Source organism: Nicotiana tomentosiformis, chromosome 3 (genome assembly GCF_000390325.3).
Source record: "Nicotiana tomentosiformis chromosome 3, ASM39032v3, whole genome shotgun sequence".
In the NCBI taxonomy this organism is placed as follows: domain Eukaryota; kingdom Viridiplantae; phylum Streptophyta; class Magnoliopsida; order Solanales; family Solanaceae; genus Nicotiana; species Nicotiana tomentosiformis.
The window spans coordinates 71,130,037-71,153,122 of record NC_090814.1 but is presented as its reverse complement, the minus strand read 5'-3'; the positions used below and the strand labels follow the sequence as shown (position 1 = coordinate 71,153,122).

The 23,086-nt window shown below is 36.6% G+C and overlaps 1 protein-coding gene across 1 annotated transcript; it reads left to right on the top strand.

Moving 5' to 3' along the window:
* The first annotated feature begins 13,489 nt into the window (after positions 1–13,489).
* Positions 13,490–17,687, top strand: LOC104099642 (O-fucosyltransferase 20-like). Its single transcript, XM_009606697.4, has 6 exons — positions 13,490–14,232; positions 14,324–14,492; positions 15,916–16,005; positions 16,255–16,538; positions 16,626–16,884; positions 16,991–17,687. The coding sequence occupies exons 1-6, from the start codon at positions 13,640–13,642 to the stop codon at positions 17,219–17,221; spliced, it is 1,626 nt and encodes a 541-aa protein (XP_009604992.1). The 5' UTR covers positions 13,490–13,639; the 3' UTR covers positions 17,222–17,687.
* Positions 17,688–23,086: the final 5,399 nt, after the last annotated feature.

Genomic DNA, 23,086 nt, shown 5'->3' with positions numbered 1-23,086 from the left:
CTGAAATCGCCAAATGCCAATCTAGTAAAGAAACCCTCGATGAAATCCATGCTCGAGGTTTCGATCTTACTGAAGAGATAAAAAAGGCTAAAGAGCTTGAAGCCGATGCTAGATCCCTGGCTTCCGATGATGATGATGATGACGAGAGCAAGAGCGGGTCTGAGAGCAGGGAGGAGCTCGATGGAGAAGAGACTGCTCCCAGAGATAATCAGGAACCTTAGGGTTTTTTTATTTTTGATCTTTTTGTGTAGGGTCTCGATCGGACCTTGTAAATACTCATATATATGAAGATCTTTTCCTTTCCCGACTTCTCTTTGTTTCATTTCCTGCCTTGTGAAGATTTTGTTTCATTCATGCCTTATGAAAGTTTTCATAAGTTCGAGGCCTTAGGCAATTTGATCAAAGTCGGACCTTGTAGTCTTTATAACCGAGTGAGCATTTTTTTGAACTTGAGTTAAAAATAGCCTTTAGGCTTAATAGTCGAGTGTGTTTGCTCGAACTCGAAGCAAGAGTAGCCCTTAGGTTGAGTGAGTGAACTTGAAGTGATGTAGCTTTTAGGTTTAATAGTCGAGTGAGTGTTCTTGAACTCGAACTAATGTAGCACGTATGCTTTATGGTCGAGTGAGAGCTTGCTCGAACTCAAAGTAAGAGTAGGCCTTAGGCTTAATAGTCGAGTGAGTGTTTGCTCGAACTCGAAGTAATGTAGCTCGTAGGCTTAGTAGTCGAGTGAGTGATTGCTCGAACTCGAAGTGGTGTAGCCCGTAGGCTTTATGGTCGAGTGAGTGATTGCTTGAACTCGAAATAATATTAGACGGTATGATTAATAGTCGAGTGAGTGTTTGCTCGAACTTGAAGTAATGTAGCCCGTAGGCTTAGTAGTCGAGTGAGTGATTGCTCGAACTCGAAGTGGTGTAGCTCGTAGGCTTTATGGTCGAGTGAGTGATTGCTCGAACTCAAAATAAGATTAGCCCGTAGGCTTTATGATTGAGTGAGCGTTTGCTCGGACTCGAAATAATGTAGCCCATAGGCTTTATAGTCGAGTGAGAGCTTTCTTGAACTCGAAGTAAGAGTAGCCCTTAGGCTTAATAGTCGAGTGAGTGTTTGCTCGAACTCGAAGTAATGTAGCCCGTAGGCTTTATGGTCGAGTGAGAGCTTGCTCGAACTTGAAGTAAGTGTAGCCCTTAGGCTTAATAGTCGAGTGAGTGTTTGCTCGAACTCGAAGTAATGTAGCCCGTAGGCTTAGTAGTCGAGTGAGTGTTTGCTCGAACTCGAAGTAATGTAGCCCGTAGGCTTAGTAGTCGAGTGAGTGCTTGCTCGAACTCGAAGTAAGAGTAGCCCTTAGGCTTAGTAGTCGAGTGAGTGTTTGTTCGAACTCGAAGTAATATTAGCCCGTACGCTTATGTGGGGCTTGATCTCGTTAATTTTTTGGTTGGCAGTTCCGATTTATGGGGTAATGGTCGGCCCTTGAGCCTGTTTGCATAATAGATCACGAAATAGAGGATGGATTCTGAGATATGAGATATCGGTAAAGGAGAATTTCCTTTTTATGTCATTATACATGTGTTCATGTTTTGTACCAGGGATCGAGTTAGCTACACGAGCATGGTTCGTTTTGACCATTTGGCTCTTACAACTTTTCCTATCGAAACCATATTGTCATGAAGTAACTTCTTTGCATCGAACTTGATGATCAAACTTGATATATTCGACGGTAATGCCCCCAGTATTCGAGGTTGATTGTAAAGAGGCCTTGGATACTGTTGAATTATTCTAAGTTAGCACGATCAATGGTTGCCTCATTAAAAACCTTGCCGAAAAACCCATTTGGGATAAAATCGGTCTAAGGAAAAAAGAGTGCAACGCGTGCTTTCGGTCCTAAAGGCTTCGGGTTGAATAATCCATCCCTGTTCCTGGTCGAACTCCTGCAAGGGTTAGTTTCAAAATATAAATGAACATGGGAGGGTCGTACCTTAGCAGTAGTATCGTTTTAGGTGCGACACATTCCAATTGCTTGGTAGTTGTTTGTCGTTTATCACACCGAGCTTGTAGGATCCTTTATCGACGATTTCGAGAACCTGATACGGTCCTTCCCAGTTAGTACCGAGTTTTCCTTCATTTGGATTTTGGGTGTTGAGGGTAACTTTCCTTAGCACTAAGTCCTCGATTTTAAAATATCGAAGATTGGTTCTTCGATTATAATACCTTTCGATCCACTATTTTTGAGCGGCTAATCGGATGAGGGCCGCTTCTCATTTTTCGTCCAATAATTCTAGGCTCGTGTTCATCGTCTTGTTATTCGACTCATTTGTTGCATATCGAAACCTGATGCTAGGTTCTCCGATCTCTACTGGGATAAAAGCTTCGGCGCCATAAACCAACGAGAATGGTGTCACTCTGGTACTCGATTTCGATGTTGTGCGGTATGCCCATAGGACTTCGGGTAGTATTTCTCTTCATTTTCCTTTAGCATTGGTTAATCTTTTCTTAAGATTTTGGATGATGGTTTTGTTGGTCGATTCGGCCTGTCCGTTCCCGCTGGGATGATAAGGTGTTAATAGGATCCTTTTGATTTTGTGGTCTTCAAGAAATTTGGTTACTTTGCTTCCGACAAATTACTTTACATTGTCACATACAATCTTGGATGGCATCCCAAACCGACATATGATGTGGTCCCAAATGAAGTCTATCACCTCATTTTCTCTGACTTTCTCGAAAGTCTGTGCTTCAACCCATTTAGAGAAATAATCAGTCATAAACAAAATAAACTGAGCCTTACCTGGGGCCGATGGGAGGGGGCCGACGATGTCTATTCCCCATTTCATGAAAGGCCAAGGAGCTAGGACCGAGTGGAGAAGATCCCCGGGTTGATGAATCATGGGCGCATGTCTTTGACATTTGTCGTATTTTCGAACGAACTACCTTGCATCTTTATCCATATCGATCCAATAATATCCTTCTCTGATTATTTTGTGGACTAATGAATCGGCACCGGAATGATTCCCACAAGTGCCCTCGTGAATCTCACGTAGGATGCAGTCGGTGTTTCCTGGTCCCAAACATATTGCTAGTGGACCATCGGACGTCCTTCTAAATAGCGTTCCATCATTGGATAATGTGAACCGTGCAACTTTTGTGCGTAGAGTTCTCGATTGCTTTGGATCCGATGGAAGTTTCCTGTTCTTGAAGTACTCTATATATTTGTTTCTCCAATCCTAGGTTAGACTAGTGGAGTTTATCTCGGCATGACCTTCCTTGATTACCAATTTCATGAGTTGCACGACAGCCCCCGAGTTGAGTTAGTCATCCTCGACTGACGACCCTAAGTTTGCAAGAGCGTCAGCCTCACTGTCCTGCTCTCGAAGTACATGTTGCAAAGTCCATTCCTTAAATCGATGTAGAGTAATTTGCAATTTATCCAAGTACCTCTGCATTCGATCTTCCCGGACTTCAAAAGTCCCGTTGACTTGATTTACCACGAGGATGGAATCACATTTAGCCTCCACGACCTCGGCTCCCAAACTTCTAGCTAGTTTGAGACCTGCAATCACGGCCTCATACTCGCCCTCATTGTTAGTCAATTTTGTAGTTTTAATAGACTGTCTAACTATATTACCTGTGGGTGATTTTAGTACGATGCCCAGTCCAGACCCCTTTGCGTTCGAGGCACTGTCCGTAAAGAGGGTCTAAATTCCCGAAGAGGTACCTAATTTTATCAGTAATTCCTTTTCGACCTCGGGTACGAAGGCCGACGTAAAGTCAGCCACAAAGTCCGCTAAGATTTGAGATTTAATAGCGGTTCGAGGTCGATACTCGATGTCGTACCCGCCGATCTCTATGGCCCATTTGGCCAATCTACCTGAAAGCTCAGGTTTGTGTAAAATATTTCGTAGAGGATAAGTTATTACAACATATATCGGATGGCACTGAAAATATGATTTTAATTTCCTAGAGGCACTTATTAAAGCAAGCGCTAATTTTTCTAAGTGTGGATATCTAGTTTCGGCCTCGCCTAGAGTTCGACTGACATAATAAATAGGGAATTGCGTACCTCATTCTTCTCGAATTAGGACTCCACTTACCGCTACCTCCGAGACAGCTAGATACAGGTAAAGCTGTTCATCTGCCTTCGGGGTATGAGGCAACGGAGGGCTCGATAAATACTGTTTTAGCTCTTCCAAAGCCTGCTAACATTCCGGAGTCCATGCAAAATTGCTTTTCTTTTTAATCAGATAGAAATATCGGTGGCTCCTATCCGAGGATCTCGAAATGAATCGTCCCAGGGCAGCTATACGTCCCGTTAGCCTTTGCACGGCCTTTACATTATCTACCACTATGATGTCCTCGATTGCTTTAATTTTATCGGGGTTAATCTCGATTCCTTTATTGGACATCATGAAACCGAGAAACTTGCCCGAGCCAACCCCGAAAGCACATTTTTCGGGATTGAGCTTCATGTTGTACTCCCTTAGTATGTCGAAAATTTCTTGCAAATGCTTTAAATGGTCCTCTGCTCGCAGGGATTTAACTAACATGTCATCAATATAAATCTCCATTGATTTTACTATTTGCTTTTCGAACATTCTGTTTATTAGGCGTTGGTAAGTTGCACCAGCATTTTTAAGCTGAATGGCATTACATTATAACAGTAGGTCCCATACTTAGTGATAAATGAGGTATTTTCCAGATCCTCCGGGTTCATCTGTATTTGGTTGTACCCGGAATAGGCATCGAGAAAACTGAGAGTCTCGTGGTCGGCCGTGGCATCGATCATACAATGTTGCGTGATCTCCATTGATCTCCTTTCGCCTCGTACGGGGTTGCGTGAAGGTTCTCTACCCCTACAATCTCCGTTATACGGCTGATATCGATTCTTGTTTAACCTTGGTTCTCGGTCGATATCCCTTTAATATCGAACCTAGAACCCAACTGGTCGTCTTCGACTCTTATTTTGGATTGATACCGATTGTGTACATCGGCCCAAGTAATAGTTGGGTACTCGATTAGGTTATGCTTCAGCCACCATGAAGCCATCGAGCTCCGTTCGTTTAGACTTTGAGTGAAAGCTTGAACAGCCCAATCGTCTGTGACTGGTGGTAGATCCATTCGTTCCATTTGAAAACGAGATACGAATTCTCTTAATATCTCGTTAACCTTTTGTCTTACCTTGAACATGTCCGACTTTCTGGTTTCCACTTTTATGGCCCCAGCATGTGCTTTTATGAAAGAATCTGCAAGCATAGAATAAAAATCGATAGAGTTAGACGGTAAATTATGATACCATATCATTTTTCCCTTTGACAGGGTTTCACCAAATTTTTTCAATAATACAGATTCGATCTCATCGTCCTCTAGATCGTTCCCTTTAATGGCACATATGTAAGAGGTGACATGTTCGTTGCAGTCGGTCATTCCATTGTATTTAGGAATCTCGGGCATGCGAAACTTCTTTGGATCGGTATAGGAGCCGCGCTCGGGGGGAAAGGCTTTTGTACGAATTTTTTGGAATCTAAGCCTTTCAATATCGGTGGTGCTCCCGAGATCTGATCAACCCTGGAGTTATATGTTTCCACTTTCTTGTCATTTACCTCGATCCTCGATCCTCCTTTCTCCTAACTCTATTCGTTTTGTCAGTTCTTCGAGGATTTTAACAATTTCGGGATTAGTCCCCGATTCGTACTCATTTGATCTTACTATAGCTGGCCTCGTTTTGTGGGTGACTTCTTGGGGTGGATTGGGCTCAAGTCTGGTCGGTGCCTGGTTTGGCTCTGCAACTGGGCTATTGCTAGTTGTTGAACTTGCAACATTTTGAAGATCATACGGAAGTTGATTCCGTTTTCCTCAGCGTTTTGGTATTTCGAGCTGCAGACCGAGTTCCACCATGAATGCTATTTTCAGGGTCGGAACGTTGGTTCGCCTCGATGGCCGCATGTGAATTGACATCAATTGGCTCTTCGACCCGAGCTCCAACGGGATCGACGAGTGGCCTTCCACCCCCGGGGGTTAAGTTGTTGTTCTCATCTTGAAGGCCAGTTTCGTTGTCGATAGGTAGGGCCATTAATTGAGAATTCATTATTTTCAACCTGAAATCAAAGATACTTCCAAGAGCAAGTGTAAAATGGTGTGTTTTGCAGAGATTCATACCAAATAACCACTATTATCCTTAGCCCTACGGTGGGCGCCAAATTGTTTACCCGAAAAAAGGGTAGAGTTAAATCTATACATAGTTCTAAGAATACGCAGTATAACTTGGCACAAATCGAAAAGTAAATAGAAATATATTGAGTATTGACTGTATAAAGAATGAAATACAAACCAAACTGAGTGGAAAATATTTTATGAACAAGCAAGATGAATCAACATAATAAGCCCAAAATGGGATAATCTCTATATGAATATCAATATGTTTTTCTCTGTGAATATCAATAATATGAAAGTGTATGAATGCCTTGATGTGTCCCCTCTTACAGAAATAATAACTATCCCTCTTATAGTAGAGGGATCCTAATTTAGATATAATTAAAAATACATAGTGGGGATCCCATGATAAATTAGCTTTTTCCTAATTCCCGCCGAGATTCTCTTCTTAGTGCGGCTGTAACAGCTCTTATCTCTTGGCTCGATCTTGATCGGACTTGGTATTGGTCGATTTTCAGGTTTAGAGCTCGATATTAGCTCGGGGCTCGGTATTGACTTTGGCTCGGTATTGGTCGGTCTCTGGCTCTTAAGCTCGATAACACCGCTTCTCATTATAGTTCGATTTGGAATCGAGCTTGGTATTGACTTCGAGCTCGATACTTAATTGGTCCCCGAAATTTGAGCTTGGTAACCTGGCTTCAGGTCTCGTTTCAATATTATGAAGATGACCTTCGGTCCATTACGTTCCAATCTTGACTAATCATTCGAAGGTCGAAAACCTGTTTTGACCGTATACACTTATGAAGAGATTATTTTTTACCAAAAACCAAATGAGCCTTTTAAGAACAATCTAAATTTCATACCAAAATTATTCCTCTTTTCGTGAGATTTGCAGCTCCATCAGTTGAATAATTTCAAGGTTCTATTATGAAGTAGAAAACAATATTGTATTACATTCATTAAATATTCAAATAGAGATAGAGGTGGGAGTTGATAAGTGGACTAAGGGCAATATGGTCAAATCACCATATGCCTTTCCAATTTTAAAACCCATCCGTTAGAAGAACATACCCTTAATAAATACCTCGTTCACTTTTACTTGTCCAGTATTCTAAAAATAGTTTTTCACTTTTACTTGTCACTTTTACCATATCAAGAAAAGATAATTTCTTTTTTTCTGTTATACCCATAGTATTAATTATTCATTTCAAATCATTTTCTGAAATTCATTAAAAATATGCATCAATTAATATGAGTATCATGGTAAATTATGCTCGTCATTTATTATTTCTTTAGGAGTGTGCAAAGTCCATAGTGAATAAGTAAAAGTGAATGGAGGGACTAATTGCCCTACCTAGATATCCACACACTTATTATACTACTCCATTGAATACTCCCCGTATTTCAATTGGATATTGAGTTTAAGAGAAAAAAAAACTTTTAAAATTCATGATTTAAAACAAGTTATGGAAGTTTTTACGAATTTAAAACTTCTTATTAAAAGTAAAAAAAAGTTATAATTAAATTATTATTAAAAATAAAATGTAGGAGTATTATTTTTTGTAGAATAGATTAAAAAGAATATTGTTATAAGAAAAATCAAATTATGGTGGATGTCTACTCTTCCTCTATGATCTTCTCAAATGCTTAATGACATATTCAATGACATATTTCTATGCTTAATGACATATTCAATGACATATTTTTCTTCACTTTTCATGCCTATATAAAGGCTTTGTAATAGATAAGAAATATACACAATTGAAGAAGAAAATCTCTTCCTTCTCTCTATCTCCATTTCTTGTTCATGTTTTACTAAATTGCTTTTATTTCATATAACAACATGTCTTGTTCATATTTTACTAAGTTGCTTTTATTTTATAACACGTCATCAGCACGATGCCCTAATCAATTGAGTTACTTACATCTACAAAATTATCCTACATCATAAAAGGCATGTTCCTGCCGTGCCTAATATTAATCTTGAAGAGATAAGTTTTTCTTTCTCATTTAGCAATTTCAAAGAATGGTATCAAACATAACTGAAGTAACAATAAGGTTGAGGAAACTAGTACACTGTGATAAGGCATATAATGCTAATGCTAAGATACGTTTTCTAATCCTTTTTAATTAAATCATTTTCTTATTCGTTTTTCTCATAGGTTCTTTATTTGTTATGAAAGTTTCCAATGCTAAGTATTTTCTTCTTATAAATCCATTCATATTCTTAAGTGTTTTACTTTATAAACGAAAATACTTAAATGTAAACTAATTAATACTCCATGTTTTACTTATTTTATTTTGTTGCATTATCAATATCCATTTCAATGAACGAGTTTCTAATATTTGTTGTAAGTTTGATCTGATCTTTTTCATCTCGTATCCTGGTTATATAGATCTTATTATAAGAATCAGAAGTATATAATGATGCAGCCAAGAGTTACGTACTAAACCAAAGACCAAAAGAAGTACAAGAAATTGGGGAGCTACTACAGCTTTTGCAAAGTCATTTGAGGAACTTTAGTTCCTTAGTTAAAAAAAAAGCAAGAACCTTATGTAAAGTTTCCCTTAACTGAACGTCTTCTTATAAAATATATGCTTGACCATCATGCGCCATTCTGACTTTTGAAAAGGTAATGTGAGGTAAGTTTCTCTCGGGTAATCTTAATAGCACAACTAGCATATGTTATTGATAAATAAATATACGATCCAAATGAAAAAATATTTTGAATTAGCATTGGCCGATCAATACTTTTAATTCTCGTATATTGAAAAATTGAGTGAGTTTGTATCTCCTAATTTTTTATTATTTGTACACGATATTCTTAGTACACTCCATTAAATAAAATAAAAAGGGTTTAGTTTCCAGTGACTTAAAATACATAACTGCTCCTATTTTATAACTGATGTGGGAGGCAACAAGATGGTAGAGTCATTCCAGTATTGACTTTTTCATTAATATTAAAAATATTGTCAATGATTTTTTCAATTAAAGGTTTTGCTATATCTCTTTATTTTTCTAGAGAGCATAATACTTAGTTTCCATAAAAGTGTATGATAACTAATAGTACTATATTATTTTATTTGATACATTATTTTTCTTTAATGTTCTAGTCATATCACTTTCATCTTGAAGTAAGCTTATTGCAGCAAAGACCACATGTGAATTTTCAATATTATTTTGTATTTTCATATATCTATTTGACACTAATTACTTAGCTGATTTGAGTAAACGAAAGTCTATTGTTGAGAATTATATCCAAATGACATTATGAATAGTTTAACTCAAGAGGTAAACATTGCCTTCACAATAATAATAATAGTTCTTCAAAATGTGAAGGCAATGTTTACCATCAAATTGGTATGCAAAATAATAAAGCACGCCACCGATTATGATACATTCATTGAAGAGAATGTGACTTGTGATAAGCATTGAGAATGCAGACCCATTCCTAAAGGTGAATATTGTAATATATGATAAAAGTAATGAATAAAGACATGCAATGCATGATTGGATGAATACCACACAACTCACCTCTGAGGGAGGTTTGAGTGAAATAAAGAGAATAAATATTATTGTGTGGTTACATAAATATGTCATTGGTCGCGTACATGTGATACGCCAAAAAATATTTTGTTGTGCCTTCTCCATGAAGGAGACATTTACTATATGAATAGTGTGATAAAAGATCTTGTAGTACAAAAATTATTAAGAGCTCCGGAAAAATTAATTTGTTACTACCCGAGTGAATAAAAGTATTCACGATATTGATATTGTAAAGTCTCAAAAGAAACTTTTTGAGTTTCAAATGTATAAGTCAAAGTGGTTGGCATATTAAGACTATAAATGAAAGGAATATTGAATATTTTCATATTTCTATAATCATAACGGATAAATATGAAAGATTACCCGATTTTCTTTTTATTTGTACTACACAAATATAAGCATGATGATGGAATCATATGTCACAAGTAAACTAGAGGTTTACTAAAATAAATATTAGTTGGCATGACCGGTTGACCATCTCAGTTCAATTATAATAACAAAAAATTAATTAAAAATTACATTGACATATATTGAAAAAATATAAGATTTTTCAAGAATTCTCTTGTGCTGCTTATTCTCATGATATATCAATAAAAGTTGGGATTGAATCCTTTGATTTCTGGAACTAATAAAAGGTGATAAATATATGGGCTCAGTCACCTGCCATGTCGACCGTTTACTATTATATGATTTTAATAGATGCATCTATTCTTTGGTCACATGTGCATTTGTTATCAACTTGCAGTTTGGCTTTTGCAAGATTGATTGCTCAAATTATTAGAGCACAGTTCCAAAATATAAATTATGATTATTTATCTTGATAATACTGGTTTAAATCCAAGTTGGTTTAGCAGAAATTGTATGCCTCCAATTATAGCTAAACCATTAGTTATGAGAACAAAATTTCCAAAATAAAATTTGGTATGTGATGTATTATTTAATATACAACAACACTTGTACGTATCTAGCCAAATTAAGATAAGTTCTCCCTATCACAATCGGTTCAAGGTCAGGAATCAAATAATTTTCATTTAGAAATATGAATGTGCTATATGATTTAATTGTTCCACCACAATGTATAAAGATGGATCCCCAAATAAGGCTAGGGATATGTGTCGGTGATCCCAACAATAGAAGGAGAAAATGGGCAGCTGAAAAAGTAATGCATGTAATGAATTATTATGAGTACATCTAGATCCTTGTATGAGAAAATGTGAACTTGAAGTTCAAGGGATAATTCATTTATAAAATATTGTTAGACGTATTTGCTTACCCAAAGTTAAATATCATATTCAGCTGTTAATGCTCCAAATAAAATAAAGTTCATAATGAATAGAGTCTATGGCATGCATGAAGTATAATAGACTAATCGGTTCCAAAGATAAAACTCCTTGAAAAAGGAGAGGAGCAAATGTTCAAGATGGTCATAATAAGGAGGCAAGTGCTCTAGAAGAGCACCACGACATAACACTTCATAAGACCTCATGGGAAAGTCTCAGGTACCTGAAAATAATAAGATAAAAAGATCTCAATAAGTTATGTCTTTATTGGGTAATAGTAGAACCGATATAAAATGATTGTCGACGATATTGTTAATATAATGTAGCGCTCAATATTATTAATATTGACGAGGATCTTGAGCTCAAATCTATCATAAAATTTGGACAGATAAATGATTAGCCAAATGAAAAATACGCAATGAAAATTGATTTCACCTGAAAAATATGAAGTTGGACGGATTGTCCCAATACCTGAAAGTATAAAGCCAGTGGAGGTATAAATGCGTTCTTGTGCTGAAAAAAAAGGCAAGTCGATAAACATAAAGACGACTTGTGTCACGAGAAAATTTATAAATATCCTGGCATTGATTATATAGAGACATGTTCTCCTGTGGTGGATGTCGCCATTTCAGATTTTAATTTGGCAATACAAGAAAAACGTGATATGCGTATAATGAAAATCATTGAAGGATTTAAATTGTTCTGAAGCATATTAAGGTTTCCAAGAAATTTATTAAATAAAGCTTCAAAAATTCTTATATGGATTGAAACAATCAGGGCGCATGTGGTATAGTCCCCTGAGTGAGTACCTGTTGAAAGAAGGGTACAAGAAGGATTCAATTTGTCCTTGTATCTTTATAAAAAGATATGGATCTAAATTTGTTATAATCACCGTGTATGTTGATGATTTAAATATCATTGGAACTCCTAGGGAGCTTCCTAAAGCAGTAGAGCTTCCTAAAGCAGTAGACTATTTAAAGAAAGAATTTGAAATGAAAGATCTTGGAAAGACAGAATTTTGTCTTGGTCTACAAATTGAGTATATGAAAGATGGAGTTTTTGTCCATCAATCAGCATACACTAAAATAATTTTAAAGCAATTATATATAGATAAAGCACGTCCATTCCGACCTCATGAAAATAATGAAGAGCTTATTGGTCCCGAAGTATCATATCTTAGTGCAATTGGTGCACTAATATATCTTTCTAACATTACAAGGTCTGACATAACTTTTTCAGTTAATGTCTTAACAAGATATATCTCTGCTCCTACAAGGAGACATTGGAATGGAATCAAACACATATTGCGGTACTAAAAGAGACTACCAATATGAGATTATTTTATGGCAATGATTGTAGTCCCGATCTTGTTGGTTATGCCGATGCTGGGTATTTATATGACCCACACAAGGCTCGATCTCAAATAGGTTATGTGTTTATATATGGAGGCACTGCTATATCTTGGCGATCGACTAAGCAATCAATCGTGGCCACTTCATCTAATCATGCTGAGATAATTGCTATTCATGAAGCAAGTCGAGAATGTGTATGGTTGAGGTCTATAATACACCTTATTCGAGACAAATATGGTTTGAAGTGTGATAAACTACCCACAATTTTGTATGAAGACAATGCAACATGCATAGCCCAATTGAAGGGAGCATTTATAAAGGGGATAGGACAAAGCAAATTTCACCAAAGTTATTTTTCACACATGATCTTCAAAAGAATGGTGATATCAATGTGCAACAGATCCGTTCAAGTGATAATATGGCTAATCTGTTCACCAAATCTCTACCGACGTCAACCTTCAAGAAACTAGTGTACAAGATTGGGATGCGAAGGCTCAAGGATGTGAATTGATGCTCTCATCAGGGGGAGTTAATACGCGTTGTACTCTTTTTTCCTTACAAGGTTTTGTCCCACTGGGTTTTTCTTGCAAGGTTTTTAACGAGGCAACCAAAAGGCGGATTTCTAAACATGTGTACTCTTTTTCCTTCACTAGAATTTTTTTCCCATAGGGTTTTTTCCTAATAAGGTTTTAGCGAGGTACATTATCTATGGACATCCAAGGGGGAGTGTTTTAAGAAAAATCAAATTATGGTAGATGTCTACTCTTCCTCCATGATCTTCTCAAATACTTAATGACATATTCAATGACATATTTCTTTGCTTAATGACATATTTAATGACATATTTTTTTTTTCATGCCTATATAAAGGCTTGTAATAGATAAGAAAATACACACAATTGAAGAAGAAAATCTCTTCTTTCTCTCTATTTCTATTTTTTGTTCATGTTTTACTAAATTATTTTTATTTCATATAACAATATATCTTGTTCATATTTTAATAAGTTGCTTTTATTTTATAACAAATATGATATTTTTGAGATCTCACAGCCCTTTTCGTTCCCCAAAGGAAAAGGCAAAGAAGGAAAGAAAACAAAAGCCATCTGACACTACACGCCTACCTTCTCTGACTTCCCCCTTTTTTTTTTTACTTCCAATACCAAACGCGCATTGTTCATTGTTCCCGCAGTCCTTTTTTCTAGCTTTCCAGCTACCCATTTTCTCTCTCTCTGCTTACCCATTTTCTTTCTCTAGAAACTTTCCAAGAAAATATTCTCTTAATACTATATCAATTAGAGTTCACAATCTTGTCTGTGTATTTTTGGGATGGGTGTATCAAAAAGCAACAAGAAGCATCAATGTTACATTGCAGTGCCGTCGCAGATAATCAATTCACTTTCTTCTTCAGCTCTTCAAACTCTACTAGAAGAAGCTCCCAAGAAAAAGACAAAGACTACTGATCCTTCCAAGTTGAAGCTTTTGCTCACTAATCCAAGATTCTGGATTGTCTTGCTTTTTCTCTTTGCTTTTGTTGGGATATTGTTAAATATGTGGCTCAACTTTGATCCTTTCTCACAATACCCATGTCCCATTTCTCAAGAAAAGGGTCAAATCTCTACTGCTCCTCAGCTCAGTATTGCTGCTGTGAATGAAAAAAGTATTGTGAATGAAAAGAGTAGTGAGTTCTGGAAACAACCTGATAGGTTGGGTTACATGCCTTGTTTGGAATTTAGTGCAAAGTACAGAAAGGCAAGTGTGGAGATTTTGAAGGATAGGAATAAGTATCTGATGGTGGTAGTTTCTGGAGGAATGAATCAGCAGAGAAATCAGATTGTTGATGCTGTTGTCATTGCAAGAATCCTTGGCGCTGCTTTAGTTGTTCCCATTTTCCAAGTCAATCCTATTTGGGGTGACGAAAGGTTTCTTTTTTCAACTAATTTCTGTGTATTTTTCCAGAAATGGATTTTGCTAAATTTCTTAAGGTATGGTCTGTTTTTTGCTTGGTTGCAGTGAGTTTTCTGATATTTTTGACATGGATCATTTCAAGAAAGTTTTGGCAAATGACGTGCGAATAGTTTCATCGCTTCCGTCTATACATGTTATGACAAGGCCAGTGGAGGAGAAACACACTCCACTCTATGCTTCCCCTCAATGGATACGCTCACATTATACCAGAAAGGTGAGAAAAAGATGATGGTCTTAAGGAAAGACTTTTTTCTTTTGTTGGTATCTTAGCTCTGTTCAGTTTATGATCTATGATATTTAGTAAGTCCATATTGCTACTATATGTTAGCAATAATTGGAGATTGCGAGTGGCGGATCTAGAATTTGATGACTGCGGGTGCCATTTTCTACCATTAGTGAAGGAGATTGGATTGAGTATACATTTAGTCGGTGCAATCCGTCTTGAATTGATTCGATTCCGTTGGTTCGATCCACTTTAAATTAATTTATTTTGATTTACAAGATTTTTGGTGCATAAATAAATAAGTGATCACCAAATTGAATAAGTTTTGTCTAATTCAATCTAATTCTATCGATTTAAATTCTATTGAATAATGTGATTAAAAATATAAAATAAAAATAAACTTCTAAATTAGCAAATACACCCCTTCAATCTTCAATGACTAGATTAATATTATGTGTATTGATGCCATCATTTTAGAAAATTTTGGAAATCAGGGAATAACATTATATGGATAAATAGAGAAAATAATAAAGATCACATTCACACAAAATTTTGAAGATTTTGGAAAAAATCGGAAGGAAAAATATAATTTAATACATAATAAAATGGGGTTGTATAAAGAAAGGACATACAAAGATGCATAAATTTAAAAAGAATTAAAATTGAGAAAGAAATGAAAGAAAACGGAATATGCACGAACACAGATAAGGGAACTCGCTTTAAAAACTAATGGGAATCGATGTTGCGTCCTTAGTTTCGAGGTTCAGCAATTTAGCCATGGCACCTGGAGTCAATTTTGCACTTTGAGTGCCAAGCTTTATATATCTAATCGTTTCAATGTAAACCGGTACATATATAAAAATTTATCCGAGCGACCGGGTGGCGTGGCACCCCAAATCAACAACATAGATCCGCCTCTGGAGGTTGCTTTTTATGCTTTGGTGTATTTCAAAGTTTGATCTTTGACAGTCATTCGACTTGTAGTTTTTTAGTTGGCTGTGCAAGGTCTTAGAATTAACTCTACGATAGCTAGAGATTTACTCTTACACTGGTCATAAATGCCTGAAAAATTAAGATATAAATACTACTTCAAATCTTAGGCTAGTTAAGAAGGGATTGGTTTTCCATTCTTGTGTTGTATTCTGAGGTAAGGTCTAGCCGTCTAGTCCCCTGCTGTTCTCTTTTGCTTAATACAACACCTACCCTAACACCACAGGTTAGTATTTAACCAAAAAAAAGAATCTTAGGCTTGTCGAAAAGGATATTTCATTGTTGTATAGCTCCATTCATTAGTTTGGTTTGTCTAACTGAAGTCTCTTGTGAAAGGTGATTGTAAACGAGTTGTCTATTGTTTCAACTTTCAAGAAGACGCCAAAGGTTCTTGTACTTATAGTTTTGTTTGATCTTGCTGCAGCTTAGAAGGGATGGAGTTCTTCTTTTACGAGGTCTTGACTCAAGGCTATCTAAGGATCTACCATCCGATCTTCAGAAACTTCGTGGCAAGGTAAACTAAATTTTCATCCTTCTATGGTTAATCTCTCTACACTTCTGTGAAGAAATTCTTAAGTGTGTCATATTCTAGTGTATAATGGGGCACAATCTTTCTGAATGTTTTGTGAAACTTGCTTCTTAACTAGGTTAATAGGAGTAACAAGCAAATGGCTATTTAATCTGGATGTGCCACCTAACTTTTTCTGTGGCAATAATTCTAAAAATATGGCGTCTTCTGATTTAATCCTCTGTGAACTTGTAGGTGGCTTTTCATGCTTTGAGGTTTAACCCATCGATCTTAGAGCTCGGTAACAAACTTACAGAGAGGATGAGGAGCAAGGGACCATATCTTGCTCTTCATTTGCGAATGGAGAAGGATGTGTGGGTGAGGACTGGATGTCTTCCTGGTTTAAGTCACGAGTATGATGAAATTATAAACAATGAGCGGAAGCGCAGACCTGACCTCTTAACTTCAAGGTCAAACATGACCTACCATGACAGAAAACTTGCTGGTCTCTGCCCTTTGAACGCATTGGAAGTTACAAGGTAAGTGTCAAACTTCATGAGAAAGTGTTCTGTTGAAGCACTTTGAAAATATTTCTGATTTTAACAAATTTGCAATCTCTTGTTTAGGTTGATCAAGGCTCTGGGAGCTCCAAAGGGTTCTAGAATATATTGGGCTGGTGGAATTCCATTGGGAGGGAAAGAAGCCCTGCAGCCATTGACCAAGGAATTTCCCCATTTCTATAACAAAGAGGATCTTGCTTTGACTGGGGAGCTTGAGCCATTTGCAAAGAAAGCATCACTTATGGCTGCTATTGACTACATAGTGTCGGAGAACAGCGACGTTTTCATGCCATCTCATGGTGGAAACATGGGCCATGCCATTCAGGTACTGCCTCCAGTCTATATGTTTCTTGCTAATAGTTCACAAACATTGATCCCGCATTATTATGAGCTTCCTTTATATCGTTGATTGTGGTTGTTTTTTGCAATAGGGACACAGGGCCTATGCTGGGCACAAAAAGACTATCACTCCTAATAAGAGACAAATGCTCCCACATTTTCTTAACTCATCTCTCTCTGAGACAGAGTTCAACAGAATTATACTGGATTTGCATAAAGATTCGTTAGGTCAGCCGGAACTCAGGAAGACAGGAAGGGATGTTACAAAGTACCCTGTCCCAGAGTGCATGTGCAACACTACTACTATCCATTCCTCCGTGTAACTCCTTTCCCACGGCACGCAGCTAACCAGACATTCTAAGCGATGATTTAAGAATCGTTGACAATGTGAATCAGGAACTACCTGCTAGCTGCATCTGTTCAGAGGGAGGCCTCCCTTAAGATATTCTCATAAATTCCACAAAGAGGGCATCACTGTTCAGAGGGAGGCCCCTTAAGGCGGCAGAGGTTGTAACACTTAGATGCAGATGCAGAGGGTTACTCTGATTCAAAAGCAACAACACATACAGCTTCATATTCTTTCTTGCTTCTTTCTTTGTAAGTCAATTTCTTTTGAAGTTGGGAAGCTAGGCAAAGATGAATTATTAGTTTAGCGAAAGAAGATGTCATTTATTCAATTCATTCTTTACAGTTGATGTATATGCAATAAATGTACAAAATTGAAAATTGTACAAATTTTGGAGGTACTTGCAAATAATTTTTAATTTTATTCGTCCATAGTTAAACTAATATTGCAGATCTATTGTGAAATCGAAATGAAGTGTTTATTGATTTACTAAATGTTTGCAGCCGAAAAGTCAAAATCCTTTTTATGATACATAATCAAACTTTAGTAATTAACACCAGGCAGTATGTCTTGAGTTAATATACATCTTGCAAGTTAGTCCAAAAAGCTAACTTGTGTATATATTGCAGATGAAGTATCGTTCAAACATCAGTAGTTCCTTTCTTTCCAGCTTGTCCATATGGTACTTTGGATATTTCTTTTCTCGTAAAAGCTAATGAAAGCTAATACAAAGTTGGTATGAAGCAAAGTCAATACCTGCCCCTAGGACACTCACCTATAAATAGGGAATCTCATCCCTGCATTTCTCATCATCCAGTTAATTTAGATTTTTCAGTGTTCCATTTAAATTTCATCTTCTAATGAGTAAAAGAGCATGACCATCTCTGTGAACCATGTTTATAGTATTCTTTGCATGATTTTTCTTCTGCCTGTTCTAGGCTACAGTCATAGTTATGCTTCTAAAGCTACCTATTATAAGACCTTTGATGGCAAAGGAATAACAAGCAGGTTGCCACTTTACCCTGTTGTTTCCTCCAACTGCTAAAACCTTTGAACTTGCAAAATTTGATCAGATGGAGCTTGTGGTTAAGCAGAGTATGGCAGATATTTTAATGACGGGTTGGTACACATGAATTTTTTGTCAATATGACAAGCAATATCATTTTTTATATTTTATAACCAAATTTCATTTTGTTTATTATCTATATATACATATTTAATACAGAAAAATTCGAGGAAGCAATGTCATGTGACACGGCTCGGGACAAGGTGTTTTTGCTCCTGGTTACTGCCGCATCCTAGAAGCTCTATAAGAATGGAGTTGGTTGTGGTGCATGATACCAGGTACTTCCTTTTGTTTTTTTAAGGAAATGACCTAGATAAATACTTGCATATTTGTCATTAAACTCTGTCTCTGTGTTTCACAAAGTACAGCTGATTCTAAGCTCGAATATAGGAAAAAGATTGTCGCAACAATAATAATATATTGGTATAATTACAATAAATTCTTTAAATCATTTACAACCTTGCCAACCAACACGAGGACCTGAACTGTGAGGAATATAATGGATGTATAGGATTCATAAGGTCAGCTCCTACTAATTTAAGAATTAAGATTGAGATAAGTTGAGTGATTATAAACGAGTTCTTGCCTATATGGAAACTTCATCATCAAGATCAATCAACACAGCTAGTACCATGGCTACCTTGCCATACTTCTACTGACCGAGTGGTGGTGCTGCCGATATCTGAGCTTTACGAGGTATATCGGCTATTTTTTCCAAAAATAAAAATAAAAATTGATGATATAACTTCTTTGATTTAGTGTTCAATCATCCCAAAATGTATTAATTCACATTTTTTTAAAAGAGAGTTGAATGAAGTTATTACAATAATATTTTGAAGAGTTTAACATATACACACCGATAATGTAAAAGAAGTTTTATGCTATAACTTACGTATACGTAACAATCATAATAAGTGTGATTGGTAGTCTAGAAAATAAGCTAGGCAATTACAGCTTGTTTGGATGGTTATTACTTGTTGTATTATACCGTATTATTACTTCAAATACAATATTTGTTTTGATTGTTACTTAAATGTTATTGTATCGTATCGTTTAAATCCATTATTACGTAACGATGAAAAATGCCACTTTATGGAACGACCGATTTGGTGTGGTCGCGTCGTTTCCTTATTTTTCTCTCATCTTACCCTTTTTTGTTATTAAATAATCATATTTTATCCTTTACCCTACCTTTTTATATAATAATATTACCTCGTACCTTACTTTTTCTTTATAATATTGCAAGTTTATTCTTCATATTATTGGTGCATGACATTATGAAACAACGTCAAACAATACAATCTATCCTAACATTGTATACATCAAAATGATACAGTATAATATAATACAATACGATACATTATGAAACGATACATAAGAACCATCCAAACAAGTTGTTAGTAAGTTGAATCTAAGGGAGTATATTTTAACAAGTGAAGCTCAAATTTATTTCCATGACCTTGTTATACTTTCTTAATATATATGAGTTCTAACTTGTAAATTGACATTTTGGCAACAAAAATTTGAAGAAAATATCAACCTATCTTAAATAAATTCCAGGTAATTTTATAAGAAATTTGGGTTGATACAGGCAAAAAGCTATAAATGGATACCATATGGAGCAGGTTTCGACTTGGGCAACCCACCAAAAATAAATCTGAAGCTGAGTATTCAAGTGTGTGAAGGTGGAATGACCAAATGGGTTCAGTCCCACAAGGCGTGATCCCTGATTACTGGAAGCCTGGCACTACCATTGAAACTGGCATGCACATTCCTGAGGAATTATTCCTTCTTTTCAAAATCGACATGATAGTAACCAGAAGTAGATAATAGAAGAAATAGAACAAAGAAGTTAATATTATTGGTAATAATTTGTGCAAGAATCTTAAACACAATTACACCAATAAAGTTATCCATATGGAGAGAACAAGGCTTCAAATAAAGTACTTTTATTTATGATAGAACATGCCTAAATAACTAATACTAATTACATATTTATAGAACCACATAATAAGATAAGATCAGACAATTAAAAACTAAGAATAGACTAAACTGCTGGAGCAGTTCCAGGCAACAGTTGTTGGTTAACAGTTTCATTAGATGTGCATTTCAAAAACTACAGCAGTTGTACTTCATCAAGATTATTCAATTCTTTATTCTTTTGCTGATACTTTCTTCTAGAATAAGTCTTTAGAATTGGGACTCTATTAGTGCCCCGAAAAGATGCATTGTCCTCAAGGCAGAAAGAACGAAATTGAACAGCAAGCAGGTCATAGTCTTCCCAACTAGCCTCTTCAATAGGACAATGACGCCATTGAATAAATAGTTCCAGAGTTATCACTCTAGATTCTTTCACCCAACGATGCGATAAGACTTTTTCAGGTTCCAACATGAGTTCCAATTCACCCGAAAGTGGTAAGGGTGGTGGAGAGGTAACATCAGAACAACCACGAGCAGGGCGAAGCAACGAAACATGAAAAATGGGATGAACCTTGGATGTTTGAGGCAGCTGCAATTCATAAGCAACAAGACCAACTTTGCGCACAATTTTGTACGGGCCAAAATATCGAGGAAAAAGCTTCTCATTAGGACGTTTGGCTTAACTCTTCTGCCGATAAGGTTGCAAATGAAGGAAGATATCATCACCCACATTAAAAGATAAGCCACGCCGCTTGGAACTAGTTTGAGATTTCATCCTGGATTGTGCCTTCAAGAGATTGGAACGTAGTAATGTTAACATCTGATCTCTCTGCACGAGCTGCTGTTCAAGGTCAACAATTTTAGTTTCACCATGAACAAAGGAATGCAAGGGCGGTGGCTTTCTTCAATACACAATCTTGAAAGGGGTCATATTGGCTGAAGAATGGTAACCAGTATTGAAAGAGTATTCAGCCCAAGGTAGATACTAAAGCCCTGACTTTGGCTTGTCGTGTGCAAACCAGCGCAAATAGTTTCGAGGCATCGATTGACCACCTCCGTTTGACCGTCAGTAATGTTATAACACTGTATGTACCTAGTAATTATAGTAATTCCACAGCTTACTCCACCTCCCATTCATTAAAATATCTTTGCATATCTTTGTGGACACCCCATGTGATCGGAGACTATCTTTGGCATGAATGCCCTCTAATATAGTACTTGATAAAGATATGATTTTTTTAGCTTATTCTGTAGAGAGCTCGTTGTATGGGGTAGAATATTAACCAGTCAAAAACTCTTATGTCTAGAAGATGAAGGTGTCTGAAAAAATAATGTTAAGATGGATGTGCAGGCATACTAGGTTAGACAGAATTAGGAATGCATGAAGTTATCCGGGACAAGGTGGACGTGACCTCTTTGGAGGACAAGATGCGGGAGACAAGACTTAGATGGTTCGGGCATGTGAAGAGAAGAAACACAGATGCACCGGTGAGGAGGTGTGAGAGGCTAGCCTTGAAGGGCTAACAGAGAGGTAGAGGCAGGTCGAAGAAGTATTGGAGAGAGGTAATTAGGAAGGATATGGCGATGCTCCAACTTACTGAGGACATGACCATGGATAAGAAAGTGTGGAGGTTGAGAATTACGGTAGATGGTTAGTAGCCGAACATTGTCCTTGTTTGTTAAGGTAGATTTAGTGTCTTTCGTGTATTTTCGTATTCCTAGACTTCTGGTATTACTTGTTGTTGCCTTCGCTTTGGTTTTCTAATTGCACTACTTAGTGTTAGTTTTGTGTTTTCTCTTGGTTTTTTGATTGGTTTGCTCGTCATTGCCCTTTCTCTTTATCTTTCCTGAGCCGAGGGTCTACCGGAAACAATCTCTCTGCCTTCTTAAAGGTAAGGGTAAGGTCTGCGTAGACACTACCCTCCCCAAACCCCACTAATAAGAGTATTTGTTGTTGTCGTTGGAGAGAGCTCACTGCTTTATAAGTAAAGATCAACCTCTGCATACCTTTCTACCCTTAGTTGATGTGGCAGATTGGTAGGCCCAATAAATGCCTAGAAACATATCTGAGATATGTTACCAACAAGCGACCCAAAGACTGAACCAGATAGATATCTCTTGCATATTTATGGTACAATGTTTTTTGAAGTGCTGTAGATTCCTACCAATCCAACTTAAAGTACTATCTGTAACAATTCTTCCACTTTCCCATGGACATCAACATCTTAAGAACTCTCAGTCGTTTCCTCGGTATCAAGAATCAATGGGCTCTTGGCGTCTTCACTCTTTTCTTCCTCATTAGAGCCCTTTTCATCATCCTCTTTTCCTTCTACCTCTGATGGCTTCACTCTCGTCATCTTCATCCGGTTTTCACTTTGGTACGATGATAGCTTGAGTTGAGCTTAAATAGAAAAGTGAGGATTCATATAGCTCAACTTGTTTGGGACTAAGGCGTAGTTGTTATTGTTGGTTCTCCATCTGTTTCTGATTCATTCTCTCTCATATATCGCATCTTTTCTCTCTTGTTTGTCTTCACTTTCCTCGTTCATCTTCGAAACCATCCTTCGGTAGGGCTGATATGAAGCTCATGATCGTCTATTTAGTAGTTAATCTTCTAATTCTTTCTTTCTAAACCCTAATTGCATCCAATCTATATATTAATAGCAAGTGGCAGACTAAAAAAAAGTCATGTGGCATAAATAGTTAATAATTAATTATTTAATTAACAATTAATTATTGGTTATTATTTTTAAATTTAAATATCTATAAAATAATAAAATAAAATATTTTATCCTTTCAAATTGGAGAGTATTTTCAAGTTGGAGTTTTTAAAACATTTTAAAACAAAAAACTAAA

Coding starts and splice junctions, on each gene's coding strand:
- LOC104099642 (XM_009606697.4), top strand. CDS start 13,640: ATGGGTGTATCAAAAAGCAACAAGAAGCATCAATGTTACATTGCAGTG. Junction 14,493..15,915: donor GCTCACATTATACCAGAAAG/GTGAGAAAAAGA, acceptor ATCTTGCTGCAG/CTTAGAAGGGATGGAGTTCT. Junction 16,539..16,625: donor AACGCATTGGAAGTTACAAG/GTAAGTGTCAAA, acceptor TCTCTTGTTTAG/GTTGATCAAGGCTCTGGGAG.